This window comes from Curcuma longa, chromosome 4 (genome assembly GCF_044706935.1).
Source record: "Curcuma longa cultivar G26 ecotype Majalengka, Jawa Barat chromosome 4, ITB_CL_G26_1.1, whole genome shotgun sequence".
Lineage (NCBI taxonomy): Eukaryota > Viridiplantae > Streptophyta > Magnoliopsida > Zingiberales > Zingiberaceae > Curcuma > Curcuma longa.
Window position 1 is genome coordinate 18,374,126 of NC_133864.1, and position 18,699 is coordinate 18,392,824.

The window sequence follows — 18,699 nt, forward strand, 5'->3', positions numbered from 1 at the left end:
TTGTTCTCTCGCTCAGATCTCTGTCTTGGCGCCTGCTTCCACAGTTCGACTGAGGTGGCAATTGAGAAGCGGCAGTGTCTGCAGAGGCGCAGAGCACATGCTCGCTTTAGAGCTGTAAAGACGGAGTGAGCTTAGGGTTGTAGGATTCGGGGTTTGAGATTTAGATTTAGATTTAGGATTTAGAATTTAGTCCGAATCTTTACTTAGATTGGCCTATCATTGAGCAAAGTAAATCTAATCAAGTTCAACAGTAATATTTTAGAGACTAGACATTATGCATAGTGTTCCTGTTGAGATCATCCTCCGGATGAGTCATCGGTGACCTGACTAGTAGGTTGACGGTCAAGTGGTGTCCACGTGCAGCGAAGGACGACGCAGATGACAAACTCTCTAATGCACCGTCAAACTCTACACGACAAAAGAGAAGAGGGTGAGAACGAAGGTCAAAAGTGCTTTGACTCAACCGCTCTGATACTCAAGTCAGCTATTTCATCGGTCCGAGGGAAAAGAAAAATACGAAGAGAGAATGAGTGTATGTGAGTTTATTAGCGTGTGTACCTGTATTTGCGTGAGAAAGAGAAGATATATAGTCTTATGAAAGAGAATACTGTCTTATTTCAATTCAGGAGAATATTCCCGAGCGGAGATTTTATCAAAAAAGATGTTCCATTTGAGTAAGAAAAACATCCCATCGCCGCCGTCGTAATAGTGAAAAGTCTTATCACCCCTATCAATACGACATCATACAGTGCATCAGGTCACATTAATAGGGTGATAAGTTACCTGAGTCTCCTTGAGATATCATATGATTGTCGATGCCCTTCTAGCGACGACCTGTCCAACTAAATGAGGGATAGAGCAGAGTGGAGTCGGTTAAGCGTGGTGCAGGGTAGTGAGGAGGCGGAGCATGGTCAACAGAGGGAGCCCAAGTCGAGGTCAACTGAGACTAGTCTTGAGATCGAGACAAAGTATGATACGATCGGGAGGAGACTCAATGGAGCAATTGAGACTCGGAGCTCGGAGTCGCGTATTGAACCAAAGTTAAGCTTTAAAAAAAGTCAGGTGTGGAATCCTGAGCTGAGTCGAGTATTGAGTTTCAGTCCGACTTGAGTCGTATATCGAGTCAAAGTTGTCAAGTCGGAGAGTGGGACCGAGCCAATCAACAATGGAGTTAAATTTTCTATCTGGCGCATCGTCGAATCAGATCAAATCTTGACCTTTTGGATCCAGTCATACTGATCCATAACTTAGTTTTGTGTTATGACTATTAACACATGAGTGCCTACGAACTAAGGATAGACCTCCCTATATGTAAGTAAAACTTACCTCTTATGCTAAGGGAAGGATGAAACACATGACCACCTCTTCTTCAGTTGATCTTGTAGATTATAGTGCGTCCTTAGCTAGGGATCTGACATGTGATGAACACGGTGAGACAGATGTTACAAGTCTTTAAGAGAGAGTTTAAAGGTATCTTATTTAGCCATCTAATATCAAGTTTTGCTAGGATATTCATAAAGATCCAAACACATATGTTTGGATCTCTGAATACTTAAATTGTACATTCTTACTAGATTCTTTTAGAATTTACCTTACTTATTAAATAAATAAATAAAATCTTTATATTCAAATTTTAAATTATTGTAAAACCTGGGGTGGTAAATATAAAGACCAAAAATTGATTAGCGAAATGAAAAGTGTAAATGCAATGAAATTCTCTCTAATGCTCTATTTGGATGGGGTGAGAAAAGGTTCATTAATTAAAGGCGAAGGAAGGGGAAGGGAGGAAAAGGAAGGGAAAGAGAAGTATTTATATTCTCCTTGTTTAGGAGAAAGGGACGGTTTATTAACGTAACATGTATTACCTTATTTGGGAGGAAAATAAAGAGAATGAATGTTAATTAATATATTAAATTACAAAAATATCCTTACATCTTAAAATAAATCTATAATAATTTGGAAATAGCTATTCATTAGGCATTTTTTTTGTCTAATGCTGTGATAATTATTCGTTCAATGAGTTCGTCAATCGAAATTACAAACTAAATTCACCCTTTATCTTTCAATAATTTAGAAATTGATAAATGATTTTTTTTTCTTTCTATAAGATGAACAAATCATATACTAACCAGCATGAGCTACCTCCTAATGGAACAACTCATTCATTCTGGAATAAAAAAATCACAGTGGAATTTTTTCTAAGTTAGGATGCAAGAACAATTGAGATGCATCCCAATGGAGACGCTCATAATCTAGTCATCAAGCAAACAAAAAAATAGTGGGTAGATGTGACGATCTAAGTTGTCTCTTTAACTTATCTGTTGATTATGTAACCAAGCTCATTTTAGTACGAGTACCTGACAAAGTGTTGTCTAAAATCACGATTACAATTGGATTTTATTTCCTATACAATTCATCCAAAATCATAGGTCAGGCACATTTCATACCTCTTGTTTGTTCTATTCAAGATCCAAAAATTCCACACGTTATTCCACTCCAGAGCTAAAAGAGCCCTCAACGGCATCAACCACATACCAATCTATTACAACATCCCTCCAAGAACTGGATGGTGGAAATAATAAGATGACGTCAAGGAATTATTATATACACATTTATAAATCAATATTTTTACATATATTTTTATAAAAATTTACTGATATAAAATTTTAAAACTAACAAACATAAAAAATCATCCAAGTACATAGCATCCAAATGCATATTACATAATATCTAAATAGATATCATCTAACAAGTAACAAACTAATCATGCAGTTGATTTTCTCCATCTATCATTTGAAATAATAAATTTTTACGATATTCAAAAGGGCATCTAAGTAAGGCTCTTAATATCTTCGGGCGTTGAACAAGATACAAATAACATTTAGAAATTCTACATTACTCAACACCTAATTGAGTCAACAAACTCCACACTTCATTCTCAGGAATGAGAAATTCATTTGACTTAACCATTTCATGTGTTGAACTCATAATGACTTGAGCTACATGGTCAATTCCTTTGCTTATATTGTCATCATCAACTTTACCTTTCTTTGCACTCTTGTTCTTTGATGATGCTCCAATAAAAGAGTTAGCTTGAGATTTAGTTGGTTCAAAACTAGGAGTTGGAAATAGATTGCTTGTTGAGATATCATAAATTCAACTTCATCAATGGTTTCGAATTGATTTTTACCAATATTATTCTCCACTTCCATGCTAGCTCTTCTCTTTCGCCATTCTGATGCAGTGTTGGTATGTTGTACCGTAACCCTATCTTTCCCGTATAATTGAACTAACTTTTCATAATTTCGAATAGACTTGCTCTCCCATTCAACAGCTGCTGGTTTGATCTACAAATCAGGGGCGGCTCAAACCTCCGAAAGGCCCTAGGCGAAATTTTTTTAAATAATAATTATTATTTTAAAAAATTCTTTTATCTTTTTTTTATTCGGTTTTGAGATCGACAATAGTAGATTTAAATTTTTTTAAAAATAAATTAAAATATTAATTTTAAAAATAATTTGTATATAAAATTAAATTTTTTTAATTTTTTGAGATGTAAAATTATTAATTAAATTTTTATATTCATTTCATTTGTAATTTCTTTAGCAGAAATCATAGCAAATATGAATTTATTTTCTCTATACTCATTCAAAAAAGAAATAAGACCTTTTAATTGATCTAATACAACACTAATATTCATATCTTTATATTGTAAAAATTTACTAATAATATTAATTGCGAATAAGATTACAAGTTTACAACATGAATCATTGATAAGAAAATAAGAAATTAACAAAAGCATAAAAAAAGATTTGATAGGAAAATAAGGAAGACAATACCTTTAGGTTTTAAGATTATCAAAAAATCTGTAATAAAAGATCATAATTCTGATCATTTCTCTCCTTACACCCCTTGTGATGATCTCGAAAATATCTTGAGGAGAGAAAATAAGTTATCAAATAAGTAAAATATTTGAAGTTGAGCAAAATAGGTTATTATATTAATAAGGAAGGAAGGAAATGAATATAAATAAACTAGTAAAATTAGAGTTTTAAGAATTGAGAAATATTAAATATATTGGAATCATGCCAAAAACTTCATGAAATTCAATGACCATGCTAAATCTCTACAAAATCCAATGATAATGTCAAATTTCTTCAAAATCTAATAAAGATATTAATAATTTTATATTCTCTTAAAAATATATATATATATATAATAATTAATATTTTTAAAAAATGGGCCCCAATTTATTGGGGCCCTAGGCATAGGCCTTAGTGGCCTATGCCTAAAGCCGGCTCTGCTACAAATTATAATATAATTGTATCAAACATTCATTCATAGATAGTATCACAAAAGAAAATCAAATATATTTTTTAAATGCATACATACCTCAATTAGTTGTTGTCAAACTTCAGGTTCAGTACTGAAGAATTCTGTGATGGCCAGGGGCGGAGCCAGGATTTTTGCCGAGGGGGGACCATTTTTTAACATCGCATTATCATACTAATAAAATAAATTTTGAATTAACTAAGAAATAAGTTACATTCAACACAATCTAAGTTGCGCTCTTCGCTTTTTCTTAGACTCAAATTCATCTATGATAGTGTAATACCCGCAATTTTCCTTCCATAATTCCTGGATAATGATAATTGATTAAAGGAAATTTAGTAAAACTTCTAAATGGGCCTTGATGATTAAATGAACTTTTAGCTTAATGGGCCATTAGTAGGATAATTGTCCTAATGGGCCTTATGGTTTAAATGTTTTCTTAATGGGCTTTCCTTATATGGGCTAGCTAATGGTAAAATAGAATGAAAGTGGGCCTTAAAGGATGGATAAATTAAATGGGTTAATTCTATGTGGGCTTTGCAAAAATAAAAGAGGAAAAATAATGGAGGAACCAGGGATTGATCCTTGGACCTCAAGGGATGCAAGCCTAGTAGAAACATGAGTTAACCATAGGAGCAAATGATTGTTTCTTGATAGAGACATAAAGGAAATGAACTTAAATGCGAGATGACATCATCTCATTAAATGCTAGGAGTTACATATGCAAAGTTTTAACTCCATTTCCTTCCTTTTACAAAAATGTTATATGATGATGTGGAATAGGATTTTGAGGGGAAGTTCTGGAAATAAAGGAAAAAGGGGGGAGAGTGGAAATTTCCCTTCATTTTCCTTCATTTTCTGCTTTCCTTGAGGGTGGCCGAGGGTTACAAGAGAGAGGAGAGGCTACATAAATGGAGTTATGGGAGGGAAGTTACAAAAAGGGAATTTAAAGCAAAGGTTTTTCCTTTGAAATTTCCTCTCCACTTATGTTGTTTTCTCTTCACCTTGTCACCGAAATAATTCTTTCTTTTCCCTCTTATTTTTATGTGTTGGTCGAATGTTCATGAAGGGGAGGTTACATGAGAGTTAAGAGAGGAGAGGGGGTTACCTAAAGGAATTTGAAATGAGAGAGTTACTCTTATTCACTTTTCTCTCCATTTGATTTTCATTCCTCTCATTCTCCTTGCCGAAACCACCTTCTTCTCCTTGTGTTTTCATTGTGTGGCCGAGCACTTTGAGGGCTTCTTCCATCTACAAAGTTTCCAAGGGAATTTAGGAAGGAAGAGTTGGAAGGTAAAGAGAAGGTAAGTGCCTTCAAGGGTTTTGGTTCTTCTCTTCTTTTCTTCTTTTCTTTTCTATTTTACTTCTCTGGCCGAGAGGTTTGATGGGGTTCTCATCACCATTGTTGTCAAAACAAGGAGGTTGAACCAAGGGCTAGGGAGGTTTTGAAGGAAGAAGGAAGAATCTCAAGAAGACAACAAGACAAGGAGTTTTCTTCTTCTTCTTTAGGGTAAACTTTTCTAAAGGCTAAGTAAGTTCCCTCACCCTTCAACATAATGGCTTCTTGATGGTTTTCCATGGTTTTAATGTTTTAAAGTTTATGTGGCAAAAACATGAAGAAATCTTGTTTTAAATGTTTCGGCCATGAAGTTTAAGGTAGGGTTTCAAAAGTATGTTTTTGATAAGTATGTGCCATATGTTTCATGTAAATGTTTAAGTAAGAATCTTGTTGTTCTCTCATGTGGTTAAAGCTAGGGCTTCATATTATAAATCTTTGAGTTTTCGGCTATGTTATGGTTGGGTTTCAAAGATTTGTTTATAAGCATGCTATGGTTGTAAAAGTTGCATGATAATGTTTATATGGGTTAGTTTCTTCATGTGGAAAAAAAAACTTGAGTTCCATGCCACATAGGGTTTTCGGCCATGTAAGGGAACTTTAGGGTGGTTATGTTATGAGTTAACCTAGTGATGTTTTATTATGCTAAAAGATGTTTAACATGACTTAGGGTTATATGGTTGCATTTAACATCATGTTTGCATGGTTACAAGGTTCGGCTAACAAGAACTTTTAGGGCTTGGAGTTATGTTTTTAACCTACCAATGTTTGAAATGATAGGTGATGTTGTATCATGCTTTAGGGTTCATTTGGTTGAATTTAAGTCATGATTTTTAACCTTTAAAGGTTTCGGCCAGATTGTGTATACAAGGGTTAGGTTATGTTTCAACCTAACTAAGGTTTGCAAATGTTATGTAATGAACTCTTATTAGGGTTTAGGGACCCATGTGGTTAAATCTAAAACAAAACAATGGACTCATGCTAAACTAGGGTTCGGCCAAAGTGAAGTTCTAACCCTAGTAGATGGTTTCAAGGATTGGAGAAACATTAATAAGACATAGGGTATCAAGTGGTTAAGCCTAACCTAGGGTTTCAAAGCTACGAGGTCTTGGCTAAACCATGTAGGGTGCTCAAGTGATATTGTAAATCTAGTTGATAGGTTTAAATGTCATTGGATGTTCTCCTATAATGATAAAAGAAAATGAAAGCATGTGCATTAATTTATTTTAATGAATGGCTTGTACCGGAACCCGTAAGGGGTCCAAGGGATGGCCACCTAGAGAACGGCCCTAGGTCGAAAGGCAGAAGACCTAGTAACCGAGTAGTCGAGAATTTGCTACCTCGTACTTACTTGGAATGGCGCGCAAGAAATGAATGGGTACAAGCCGGGGATCCCAAAGAATGATAAGAATGATTATGTTTATCTATTATGATAATAAATTTTCAAAGGCATGTTCATCATTGTTATGCATATGATTGTAGATGTTAAGCTTAAGGAATATTTATGTGCTTAATGTTAATGTGTTAATGTGCTTCTATGGTTATGGGTATCTGACATGATATAAATGTTATGCTTGGATTGACGATTGGTTTTTGGTGAGTAGGAAAGGAGCTTACTAAGCCTTGTGCTTATAGTTTTCTTTCTTATGTTGCAGAGCCAAACCGAAGTCATTAAGCGATGGGAGGCAGCAGGTCAAGGCTGATACATGATGTGTGTGGTAGTGCCGTGACGGACTGAAATATGAAATCTAAATAATTGCATGTTGAATTATGATTGTCGTGGGTTAAGACTTGTTATACTATGATTTGTTATATTATGATGTTTGATTTAGAACTCAACACTCTAGACAATACATGCATTTGATGTTTTTATTTATCGCATCTGAAATCTCTATCATGTTATATATTTTCCGCTGCGAAGTTTTGGGATTTTCGTTTGTGATATTAGTAAGAATGAATGATAAGCAAACTGTAGCGTCCGTCAAGGCTCTGGTAAGGGCGGGCGTTACAACACCCTCCTGATGTACCACTAACCCCTGAGTGGCAGTGTGTGCAGATCATGTAACTGGCGACGGGCTCAACTACAAAGGAGCCGACGATCGCCAGCATGCAATCATGCAAGGATGGTGCATGACGCTAATGCATACCAGGTATATCTAGTGGATAGACAATGCCCAATAAAGAACGGTATATCACTACTTTGATGAACCTATATAAGTATGGCAAGAATCAATATGCTAAGGAACTAAAACAGGTATCAGGTAAGAATGATATACAACATATATGAGCAAGTAGTGATATACCAAGGCATATATAAAAGCATAAACAAAATTACTACTAGCTATAGCAAAACTATACATGTCAAATAACTTATCTAAAAAGATAAGATAAGATACCCGCCTTCTAAATGTAGTCGGTGATCGTAAAGAAAACCTTCGTCCAGAAGTTTGATACCAAATCAATGTCCTGTAATTAAAGTAAATAATAATACAACGTTTACTAATATAATATTGTATTAAATTAACAGTAATCAAATCTATATAGTTGTTTAATCCAATTAAACTAACCAATTTCCCCAACTCCATCAATTACATTCGGATCTAACCGAGTGCAATTAGACTCTAATTAATTTAATCTGAAGTGAACAAATGGTTGGCTTACACAGCCACACATGCATCGGCACTATTCATCTAAAGTAATTGGAAAAATCTAAATTTAATTCTAATCTGTTCTGTCTGTGTGGATACAATTATGTTCTTGCTATTAAGCTTCTTTTAAGAAATATAAATTATCAAATTAAGATCAAGAAATAGCCTAACAATTGTTCTGCTGCATGCCTACATTTCCTCAAGTAACCGAGAGTTCATCAAGGTAACATCTACACTCACAGGCCATGAAACTCATAAAAATCTAGATCCAACAGAACACACCCAATCCAAACCAACCTTTAATTGGATTCAAAGGAAAAGGAACTTACCGCAATATAGCCAAAACTTGCCCTAGATCCACTCCAATTATGCGGTTCCACCTCGCTGCCAAAACCCAAGAAAACCCTCTAAAATCTCTCTTCCATCTGCCGAATCAAACAACCCTCAGTAATCCGAACGAACAAAGAAATCCAAAGAAGACCGGATCGATCCAGCACAACCAACAAGGATTTCAACCCTTACCTATTCCCCACACGGTGGCAACTTTGACAGAGCCGAGGCGGTGGAGGAAGGAGGTGCGGCGGCAGAACGGCTGAAAGCTGCGGCTAGGGCACAGCGGAGAGGGAGAGGGAGAGAGCGTCGACGTGGGGGGACCCAAACGCGACGGTGGCGGCGGAGGCTGTCCTCAAGCGAGGCAAAAGCAGCGCAAGCAGAGAAGGGAGAAGAGAATCGCGGCCGGCTTTCCTTGGCTGTAGGCGACGAAACGGAGGAGGGGTCGCGACAGTGGGAAGAAGAGGATGGGGTGCAGCGAGGAAGAAGGAGGAGAAACGGCGGTCAGTTTCGGCGAATAAAGGGGGAAAACGCTCGTGCGTTTCCGGCGTGAGAAGAAACGCCGTAGGGTAGGGTGGGGAGGGGTTATGGATTCATAATGGGTTTCGGGTTTTAAACCCGTTAATCATTAATCTTTTTTTTTTTAATTACCGTATTTTACATTAATAATCCTACTTTCTCCCCCCCCCTCAAACCATTCCAGCGTACAAAAGAGCAGCATCATTAAGATCAAAATTTGATCTTCACCACTCTCCTAGAATTTGATCTTCGCCATCCTTCTAAAATCCAGGTACAAATTTCATAGCTTTAAATATAAACTTTAAGGTTATGAAATAGGTCAAATCATTCAATCTTTTGGAAATTAGATCACCTCCTATTGGAACTTCTTGATCAACTCCGACAGTGGAAGCAGAAATTGAGGAAATTGAGGAAAAGGCATAGAAGATGAAGGCAATAACTTCCTGTGCGATGAAAGACTCAAGGGACACCTCGTAGGACCCCCGAAACACTTTGTCATAGTTCGGAAGGTTACGATTCTCTAGCTTCCCATCCATCTGGCCACCGCTCTAAGGATTGCCAACATAGCTCAAGTTACACCGAGACCTAGGTTTTCCCCGGGAGTCATGCACAAAATAATAATTATTTTTTAATAATCTAAATATTCACGCTCTACTTGATTAATCTTGGAGGTAAACGATCTTACTCTTTAATTCACCTATTGGATAAATTTAAAACATAATTTATACACACTCAAAGTCGACCTTTTAGGATATTCAATAAGGTTCAATGAACTGCAACAATAAGGTTTTCGACAACACCTATTTTCTCTCCCGCTCTTATGCTGATTGACGGGTCAATTCAATAGGTTAAAGGAACTATAAGCAATCTCTTCTGCAAAAGGTGGAATCTGTCACCTTAGCGGCCCCACACGATCGGGCCCACGACCATTTGTGAGGAGGTAAATCGAGAAACTGCAATCTCATAACAACAAAATTAGACGTGAAATGTCTAGATCTCTTATGCCTGGCATCACCATCGACTGGCCATTGCAGAGTTGGACAACAATCTTTGATCCTCCAAGCTGCCTCCGAAGGAGTGTTGGTGAAACTGCCTTGTCAGTTCGACTGAACCCAAACCATACGATTCTCTATAAAGCAATCGACCAGATCAACAGGCATTCAGGGAGTGTCCATCCGAAAAGGGAGAGACCAGCATATTCTGCATGGTACAAACAGAACACATCAGTTACATTACTTCAGCAAAAAATGAAATCCACCACTCAAACAGTTCCATACGATCGATCCCACGACTATATGTGAGGAAATAAATCGAAAAATTACAATTGACCACGATGGAGAAGGATATTGCCTCGGCTTTGTCGAGATTCAATCCTTGTCCACTTCAACAACTTTACTCTATCGTAACCAACTCAACTATGCCTCAGAAACATCAGTCACATTACTGACAGAGGAAAGGGTAGTTGATTGTTCGTTATTAGTAAACAGAAGTGACTACAATAATTTTGCAAATTTTGTTGGCCCGACTATGTGTCACCCAAAATATGTTCCATAACTAAAAAGTTTGCAACACATTTTAAATAATCAACAGCTGCAACTAACAGTGTCTGAGTCAGTTAGATTACTTTACTTAATAGCATATTTGAAAATTTTGAGCCTGAGGTATATATACACAATATTGGCTCAGTATCTAGTGCACGACATTGAGCTCCCTCAAGCAAAACTAAAAACAGATGTAGAAAAGCTGAGGGAGAGATCAAGAAGCACTGCCAATGACCAAAACCCTCGAATCGGTGAAAGGCCGACAAAAAGAGAAAAACACAGATTGATCTCCAATAAACACCCAAACAAATGGCTTTAGAGCTGCTAAACAGTCAAATCTATTAACAATCCAAAAGGTGTGCGCAACGGGGAAATTCCAGCAAGTTCCAAATTCATTCAATTGTAACATTCAAATTGAGTCTGACTCTCATATGATGATAAAATGTGCAAGTCAAAAGGCGAACCCTGATGAACGTGTCCAGTATTTCAGAGTTGGGAATAAAAATCAGAATATAGTTCATGGAATACGCTGGCATGCGGCTTCTTAATGTTACAGCTAACAAGAACAATGACATAACCTCCTCATTGTCATAACGAGAACAATTCAGCTTATGCTATCATAGGATCAAGAATCCGAGCAAGAACATAATCTACAGCTCAGCTAGACATTAAATGGAAGGTGGTGGCGGCCGGGGAGGTTGCCCTTGCATCTGTTGTCCAGGAAAGCCTGACAAAGCAGGCTGGCCCTGAACGCCTAGTGTGAAATTAGCCATTGCGCTACCGCCCAAAGGAGGTGGTATTGATCTTGGTGGACCATTTGCTACTGGTGGAGGTGGCGGTGGAGGTTGTGATCCGACCATAGGTGGTGGTGGTGGTGGTGGCGGCCCCCTAGGCAGGTTAGCACCTGGAGCAGGTGCAGCAGGAGGTGGTGCCTGAGGTGGCGGTGGCGGTGGCACTTGAGGTGGTGGCGGCGGCAATGGCCTTGAAGGATCACCAGGAGCTGTCATGCCATTAGTAACTGGAGCAGGTGTAGCCTGTGGTTTTGTAGCTTCAGGAGGTTTTATCTTGAAATATAGTTGCAGCTGTTGACAAAATAAGTTAAATAATTTGATAATAGATCAAATTACTCGAGCAAAAAAGAGGATGTAAAACAAAAGAAATCAGATCAATTTAAATTCTAACCGTGAACATTTTTAGGTCTGGATCCCAATGAGAAAAGAACTTTGATGTTGACTTATCAATTTCTGTGCTAGGAACCTGGCAAGGGCCAAACAAAGTTCAGTAAAGTTGTAAAAGAATGGAATTTTGTTAAAGAAGAAACAACCTTGAAGGAAATGGTCTCATATGGATCAGCAGCAAATAGTAGATACTGGTATCGCTTATCACATACTTCAATTCTCTGTCGACAACGGACTATGAGCACAGAATCATGTTTGCCAAACAGAACTGACCACAACTAAACTAAAAGTTTAGAGAAGAGGAAAATTAATAGGTTTCTAGCACTTGCCTGCTCAAAGGAGGACATAAACCTGTGCCTTGGCTTGCAGTTATCTTCAATTTCAGGATACTCTATCTGCAGAAATTGGTGACTTAGGATTGAGGGAAGGAGGAACAATAGCCAGGCGCTTGAACAAATATGTTGGAATAAGGTAAATTCTTTGGACATTGAATACAATAAATTGAGGTTTAGAAAGGTCAGATTAATTTTGAACTCATCAGGCGAATCAACCAACTTTTCACTAATCCCAGTAAAAAATGTCATCCACATCATTCACCCTCCAATTTAGTTCTAATTTTCAATCAATTAAACAATAAATAATGAGAAGAAACTTAATTAAATACTACAGCATAATTTCCACTTATCATTTAATAAATCCAATCTCCAAATAAGCAAGATTCAATTATTAATTTAATGAAAAAAGATAATAGGAAAAATTATGGACTAATTAGTTAAGCATAGAGGCTATATATACATAGTTTTTAATCTTCTTTAATAAATAATGTTACAAATGTAAATCCTCTCCACTGGTTGGTGTTTTCCCCCAGCCCCCTTCTGGGGGAGACTGAAGGTTTGATATCACGGCAGGCACGACCTCTGCACACTCATCCACCATTCCATCTTGCCTCAAAAATCTCATTTACTCTCATCCTTTCCTCCACATTCACACCTCTTCTCTCTGCATCTCAGTCTACAGACATTCAAAAAGGAAAAAAAAAGGATAGACAGACTTTAGCAGATATTGAAATGGAAACATCCTTCAATCCTTTATCTCCTTTTGCCTCAAGTTAAAGTATTGTTAGGTCTCAAACTCCATTGATTTTCCTTTTTTTATCTGTATGCATAGTATAAGATGGTAATTACATATTTGTTTGTCTCATCCAACATCTCTCTTTCATTATCTGATTATCTTCTTTATCGAATAGGCATCTTCTCCATATCCCTCAAGTACTATGAGACTTCAGTCAAACTTTCAAGTACCACGGGTGTCTACTCAATCTCTCTCATGCTATTAATTTCTCCTCTCAAAAGTCGAAGCTAAAGCCTAATTTATCTCTTTCATTTTGCACCCTTCTCAATTTGTATTTCCATAATCGCAAACATTAGAATCTTGTGACATCTTCAATTGAAGGAAATAAGGAGTATCTAATCAAGTCTTTTGCACATCATCACCAACTCCAGCCAATCTGCTCTCAAAGATTGGACCAGAACATCATGTTCACAAGCTTCTAAAATGCTACAGTAGTGTATGAATCTTTGATCTTTGTGCAGAATCTTCTTGTTCTATTTTTCCATTTATGATATTTTTATTTTATATAACAAGTTGGACATAGATAACATTTATAATCCAAATGAGTGTTAGAAATAACAGGAAGCATTTTTTATTAACTAGTTAGCAGCATTATAAGAAATCCTATACCAATATCTCATACTAAACCAAAGGATTTTGCCGACTCCATTTGACGAGTTAATGCAGAAAAGGAAATGGTTCGTGCATTCATACTCTTTAACACATTAGTAACCCCCTTCCATCAATGTTCATTTGCACACTGCAAGCAAGCAGTTCATATTTGACAAGGTAGTATCTGCAAACAACTATTAGTGAATATTGGTACTGTCACCGCACAGAAAGCAAAGGACTGGGGATTCGGTGGTCTAATATTAAGAGGTCGTGCAACATGTAGACATTGATAGCAATATAGGGGAAGTTCCCGTCAGGCAACAATGGTTCTGCCTGACCCTACACAAGCATGCATATGTTGTCCATTAAGATGTGGTGTGCAGCCTTGGAGACAACATACCTGGGGCAAGGGTGACCAAATGGGGGACAGTGTCAGTGAGCAAATGTGTGTAAGCTCAGTCAATTCTTCCTATTCTATACAGGGTGGGTCATCCAGCTTTGACTGTCTTGGTCTATTAAGGTGTTCGTAATGTGGGATAATGTGTGAGATTGATTGCAGGTTATTAGGGTTAGTGATGACAATAGGGAAATAATCAAAGAGCAACCATCTCTATCTCCTTAGCCTTCCCCATCTCTCTAGAACACTTCGGCCACTTCAGAACAGCAAACTTCAATGTCCAGCAAGGAGGCAGCCCTGGAATGTCCAACACATCACTATCATCCATCAAGTGACATTTCTCATGTACTTGAGTGTTCAATGACCACCAGTGAGATCCCCAGAACACAAGAGATCAATCGATGGTGTTAGCCAAGATGCTTTAACAAATGGTGTAGAAAGGATACTAAAAAATTGAGGAAACTGTGAAAGAGAAGGAATCCATGCACCAGTTCTAGAGTAGAAGCAAAGAGAGAGAGAAAAGTTTGGACACAACACAAATTTATTTAGGCAAAAATCAAAAGGTGCCTCTTTTTTAAAAAAAAGTCAAAACAACACCCCATCATATTTCTCATCTCGAAAATAACCTTATTCCAACACTGTTATAGCAGCTATAGTCGTAACTGCTACAACATAAAGAAAAATTGTTCCATCTTGGTCAAAATTACTACACAAAAGACACTGTTATATCAAAATAATTTTTAACAACTTTGTCAAAATTACAAACTCGATCAAATTGCTTCAACTTGATCAAATCCAGGTCAACACTGTTGTAGCAACTATGGAGAATAGCTGCTACAATTGTTCCATAGCTACTACAACATGTTGACCCGATTTTGACCAAGTTGAAACAATTTTGATGCTAGAGTAATTTTGACTAAGTTGGTAAAAAGTATTTGATATAAAAGTGTTCTATGTAGTGCTTTATGTGTAATAATTTTGACCAAATTGGAACAATTTTGCACTATGTTGTAGTAACTAGGCCATAGTTGCTACAACAACATTGGAATAAGGATTTGGGGTGGAAAAACATGCTGAGGCACTTTTTTTTTACTTTCTTTGAAAAACGACGCCCTCTTGACAAAAAGGATAATAAGGAGCGCCCTTTTAATTTTTACTCAATTTACTTGGCCCTACACTGGAGAAAGTTGTGGCAGCGAATAGTCGCATTGTTTTGGGGATGTTTTGACCCAAGATGTCGACGTTCAAAAACATGGTTTTGCATTGCCAATCCAGACAAGGTTGTGATACGGAATGAACATTAGTTTGATGGATATTGGAAAAGAATTTTGGTGAAATTGCAGGTAGAATAAGATTGAGATAGTGAATGTTTCACAGTTCATAAGATAATTTCTTCAATTTCACTTTTTTTATTCTGCTTCAATGTGTTTTGCAATGGCCATAACTTTGTCAGCATATTGAACCACCATGTCCCACAAGTTCAAAGGAAGTCTAGGCAGCTCATCTGATGCAGCAAGATGATGTTCTACTACCAAACTAATGTGGCACAGAAATGGAACCAAAACTCATACAAAGAATTCTTACAAAATTAGCTAAGGATAATTTTTTATTATTCCAAGTTAGATCAGAAGATCCCAAACCCCCATGATAATCATTTTTCAATATAATAATATTCCTTTTCATGAATTTTATTCTCCATATGCAATTGTACATCAGTCATGCATCTCAGTAGACAAAAACATAATGCTAATGAAATCACTTGTTTTACACATGGCTGTCCCTAACAATAAGTTAAACTCGAAGTTGACTTCACAGGCAGAATGAAGGAAAAGAGTCAATTATAATTTTTGTGTGGGTGCAAATGACATTTCAAACTTTCTAAAAGAAATTTAAAATAGCAAACTTAAGTAGAGCAAAATTCTCCCTCAGAAATCAGGATTATGTTAATGCAAGCAAAAAAACACACACTTGTTGTTTTGTCAACAAACTGATGAACCAAGAAAATTCCACAACGCCAGATATATTAATCAAAAAACTGTAAAAGTAGTAGGTGAAACCTGAAACAGAAGAGACCGTTGTTTTGTCTCTGGATCAAATTGCTTTGTGACCCTATACCCTGGCCTCCCAATCTTAACTGCAAGGATAGTGCAATGTAACAACTAAGCACCAGCAATTGGTTTTATAGAGATCCAGAATATATAGATATATCAGTTGCAATGTCCCTATGTTAATCTAACTGAGCATTAGATAAAAGAGAAAATGGATACAACTTACAAGTAAGATAAGTGTTAAAGTACAAAGACATTGTGCAGAAATAAATTACTCAAAGATAGAGAAAAGAAAAGAAAATGTAACCAAAACAAAACAACTTATACAAAAAGGACCAGATACAAGAAAATATTACTTTATTAATTCAAATAAAAGTTCAGAGACTCAATTAATTCACTCAAAACTCTATCTCAAGAACTTCTTGGTTCATTAGATGCAACCATGTGAGATATTGGAAGAGATCATCTAATATAATCAATGTGTTCGGACATTTAGGGAAGCAATTCAAAGATGCACAAGTGGTTGATGAGCAGTGTGGTCATAGTCATATAGACATGAATAACGGTTCAAAAATGAATAGTGAATATAGTCAATAGAAAGAGCACATAACCTTTTCATAATGATAAGTATATTGCATATTTCACAGCTTATATATCCTTTAAACAACCAATTTGCAGAATGTACAGATCACCTCTGAAGTTGTGACAAAGTTAATAGTTAAGCTCTTTGACTACCAACACATGATATCTTACAGGTAAGAAAAAACAATGGTAGTAAAGTTTGAATAACCCCAAATTAGATAGGTCCAGTAAATATCTCAGAAACATAAAACCTCCTACCTCTGATGAATACTTAAAATCCCTTAACGAGGATAAACTTGCCAAACTTTATGGGCAAAACTGCATCTTTCCAGTAAAATATTTTCTCGCTGCAAACAGACTGAAATGATACACAGAGACTGAGAAAAGAATGGGATACCGGACTTGCGAAGGGAGACATTCCGCTTGTGGGGCTGAGGCTGGGCCGGTGCTTCCTTGGCCTCGCGGGCAGCTCGTTTCGCGAGGTTAGTCTGGTGGCGCTTTCCCTGGGTGTGAGCCAGATAATTTCCCTCGTTGTTATGTAGCGTCAGGCAGAGCTTGCACTCATAGCTGAAACGAACCCGATTGAAAAATCATATCAAAGAAGAAGGGCACGGCAAGCGCAAACCCTACCCACCAGAGGGTTCCGCAGAAACTCCCAACGTTTAGGATGAGTACCTGCCGAGATGGTTGCGCATGAAGTAGGGGTCTTTTGCGAGGTCGATGGTCTCGAGGGCGAGCCGCCGGAGGCGCTCCCGGCGGTCGATCGCCTCATTCTGAGCGGAGGCGGCTCCGCCGCTGCCCGGCTTCGATCCCCACTCCCGATCCATATCGCTCGATGCAGACGGTGCCACGGCCCAAACCTCATATAACTTTCACATCGTTTCGGATTCGAACCCTAGAATCCCAATACGAATCCGATTTAAAATCCGGGTTCGTTGGAAATGTGTAAAGCCTTTTTTTCCTTTTTTTTTCTTCTTTTTTTTCAAGTATACCCAACGCTTATTTTTTTCTAAAAAGGGTATCTCATTATTGTGAAATTTTCTAAATGTCCTTTAAATTCATTTGAACGAAAATCATTAATTTGAATAGGTCCGTTGGATTGGTCTGTCCAATCAAATAATTTAAATTCATTTATCAATCCATTTTATGATTGATCCAAGTGGATTGGCTCATCTGGGCTAGCGATCTGCACAAACATGCCCATGATGAGCTTGGATTGGTCCATAGGTTGAGAAATATTTCCTTTTAAAATTTATTGGGCGCAAGAGCTTAACCAACTAATCCACGTTCAAATTTCAAATTTTAAATTTTTTTTAAATTTTTTTTTATTTTTTTAGATTCGTAGATTTAACCTACCAAATCTACAATACTAATGTAAAATTTTCAATCTTTTATATATATTTTTTATATTATTGATAAACTTGTGGATTAGTCCACCTAATCTACAATTCATCTTGAATTGAGTTAGATTGGAGATTTCCTAGCCTATCAAGATAAAAGGTTGGTTCGTCCTATCCTGCCATGGATTGGTGCATTACTTAAACCCCTCGTTAATTTGCCAAAACTAGAGTATTCCCTCTAGTGGCTATAAAAAATGATAATTTATAATTTAGATATTTCAGTTCTCATGATCCGATTAAATTTAAAGGTGACTAGTTCGATCATATAGAAATTTTTCATAGAATCTCTAAAAATAAATCTTAAAAGCGTCTCAGTAACTGTGCTAACAATCGACTTCTATAGTCTTCATGGTCCCTATAATATCGTTCCAATACCAAAATGGATATTTCACTCATGAGGTAAACTCGTGGATTTTTTCTACACGTCGACATTTCAATTCACAACCGTCTGATCTAAATTTTTCCATCAAATTCAATGTCGATATATGTCCCAATTGAGGATGGAATTGGAGTTTTTTTTAACATTGTTAGGATAAGAGAATTTTAAATTTTATAAGTTTTGAACATTTTAAGAATTATAATACCAAAAGTCTTATCCTAATATACTTCGGAGTTGAGGCAGTAAAATTATATATTTTCATTTTTCAAAATGTCAATGAGTTCGAT

The 18,699-nt window shown here is 36.8% G+C and overlaps 1 protein-coding gene and 1 long non-coding RNA gene across 2 annotated transcripts; both read right to left on the minus strand.

Annotated features, from left to right (window-relative positions):
- Positions 1-8,062: 8,062 nt before the first annotated feature.
- Positions 8,063-9,175, minus strand: LOC141826681 (uncharacterized). The gene is made up of 3 exons (XR_012601649.1): positions 8,839-9,175; positions 8,646-8,741; positions 8,063-8,134 (listed from the first exon to the last, which is right to left on the minus strand). It is a non-coding gene; the product is annotated as an uncharacterized LOC141826681 (long non-coding RNA).
- A 1,888-nt stretch (positions 9,176-11,063) lies between these two features.
- LOC141827384 (uncharacterized) lies at positions 11,064-17,460 on the minus strand. Its single transcript, XM_074714612.1, has 7 exons — positions 17,309-17,460; positions 17,031-17,200; positions 16,061-16,137; positions 12,214-12,279; positions 12,031-12,105; positions 11,889-11,963; positions 11,064-11,788 (listed from the first exon to the last, which is right to left on the minus strand). The coding sequence occupies exons 1-7, from the start codon at positions 17,458-17,460 to the stop codon at positions 11,375-11,377; spliced, it is 1,029 nt and encodes a 342-aa protein (XP_074570713.1). The 3' UTR covers positions 11,064-11,374.
- Between the last annotated feature and the right edge of the window lie 1,239 nt (positions 17,461-18,699).

Bases quoted from the DNA above. Each gene is read 5' to 3' on its own strand.
- LOC141827384 (XM_074714612.1), bottom strand. From the start codon at position 17,460: ATGGATCGGGAGTGGGGATCGAAGCCGGGCAGCGGCGGAGCCGCCTCC. The intron at 17,201-17,308 runs GTACTCATCCTA...GGTTCGTTTCAG, and splicing joins ATGCGCAACCATCTCGGCAG to CTATGAGTGCAAGCTCTGCC. The intron at 16,138-17,030 runs GTATCCCATTCT...CTATCCTTGCAG, and splicing joins TGTCTCCCTTCGCAAGTCCG to TTAAGATTGGGAGGCCAGGG.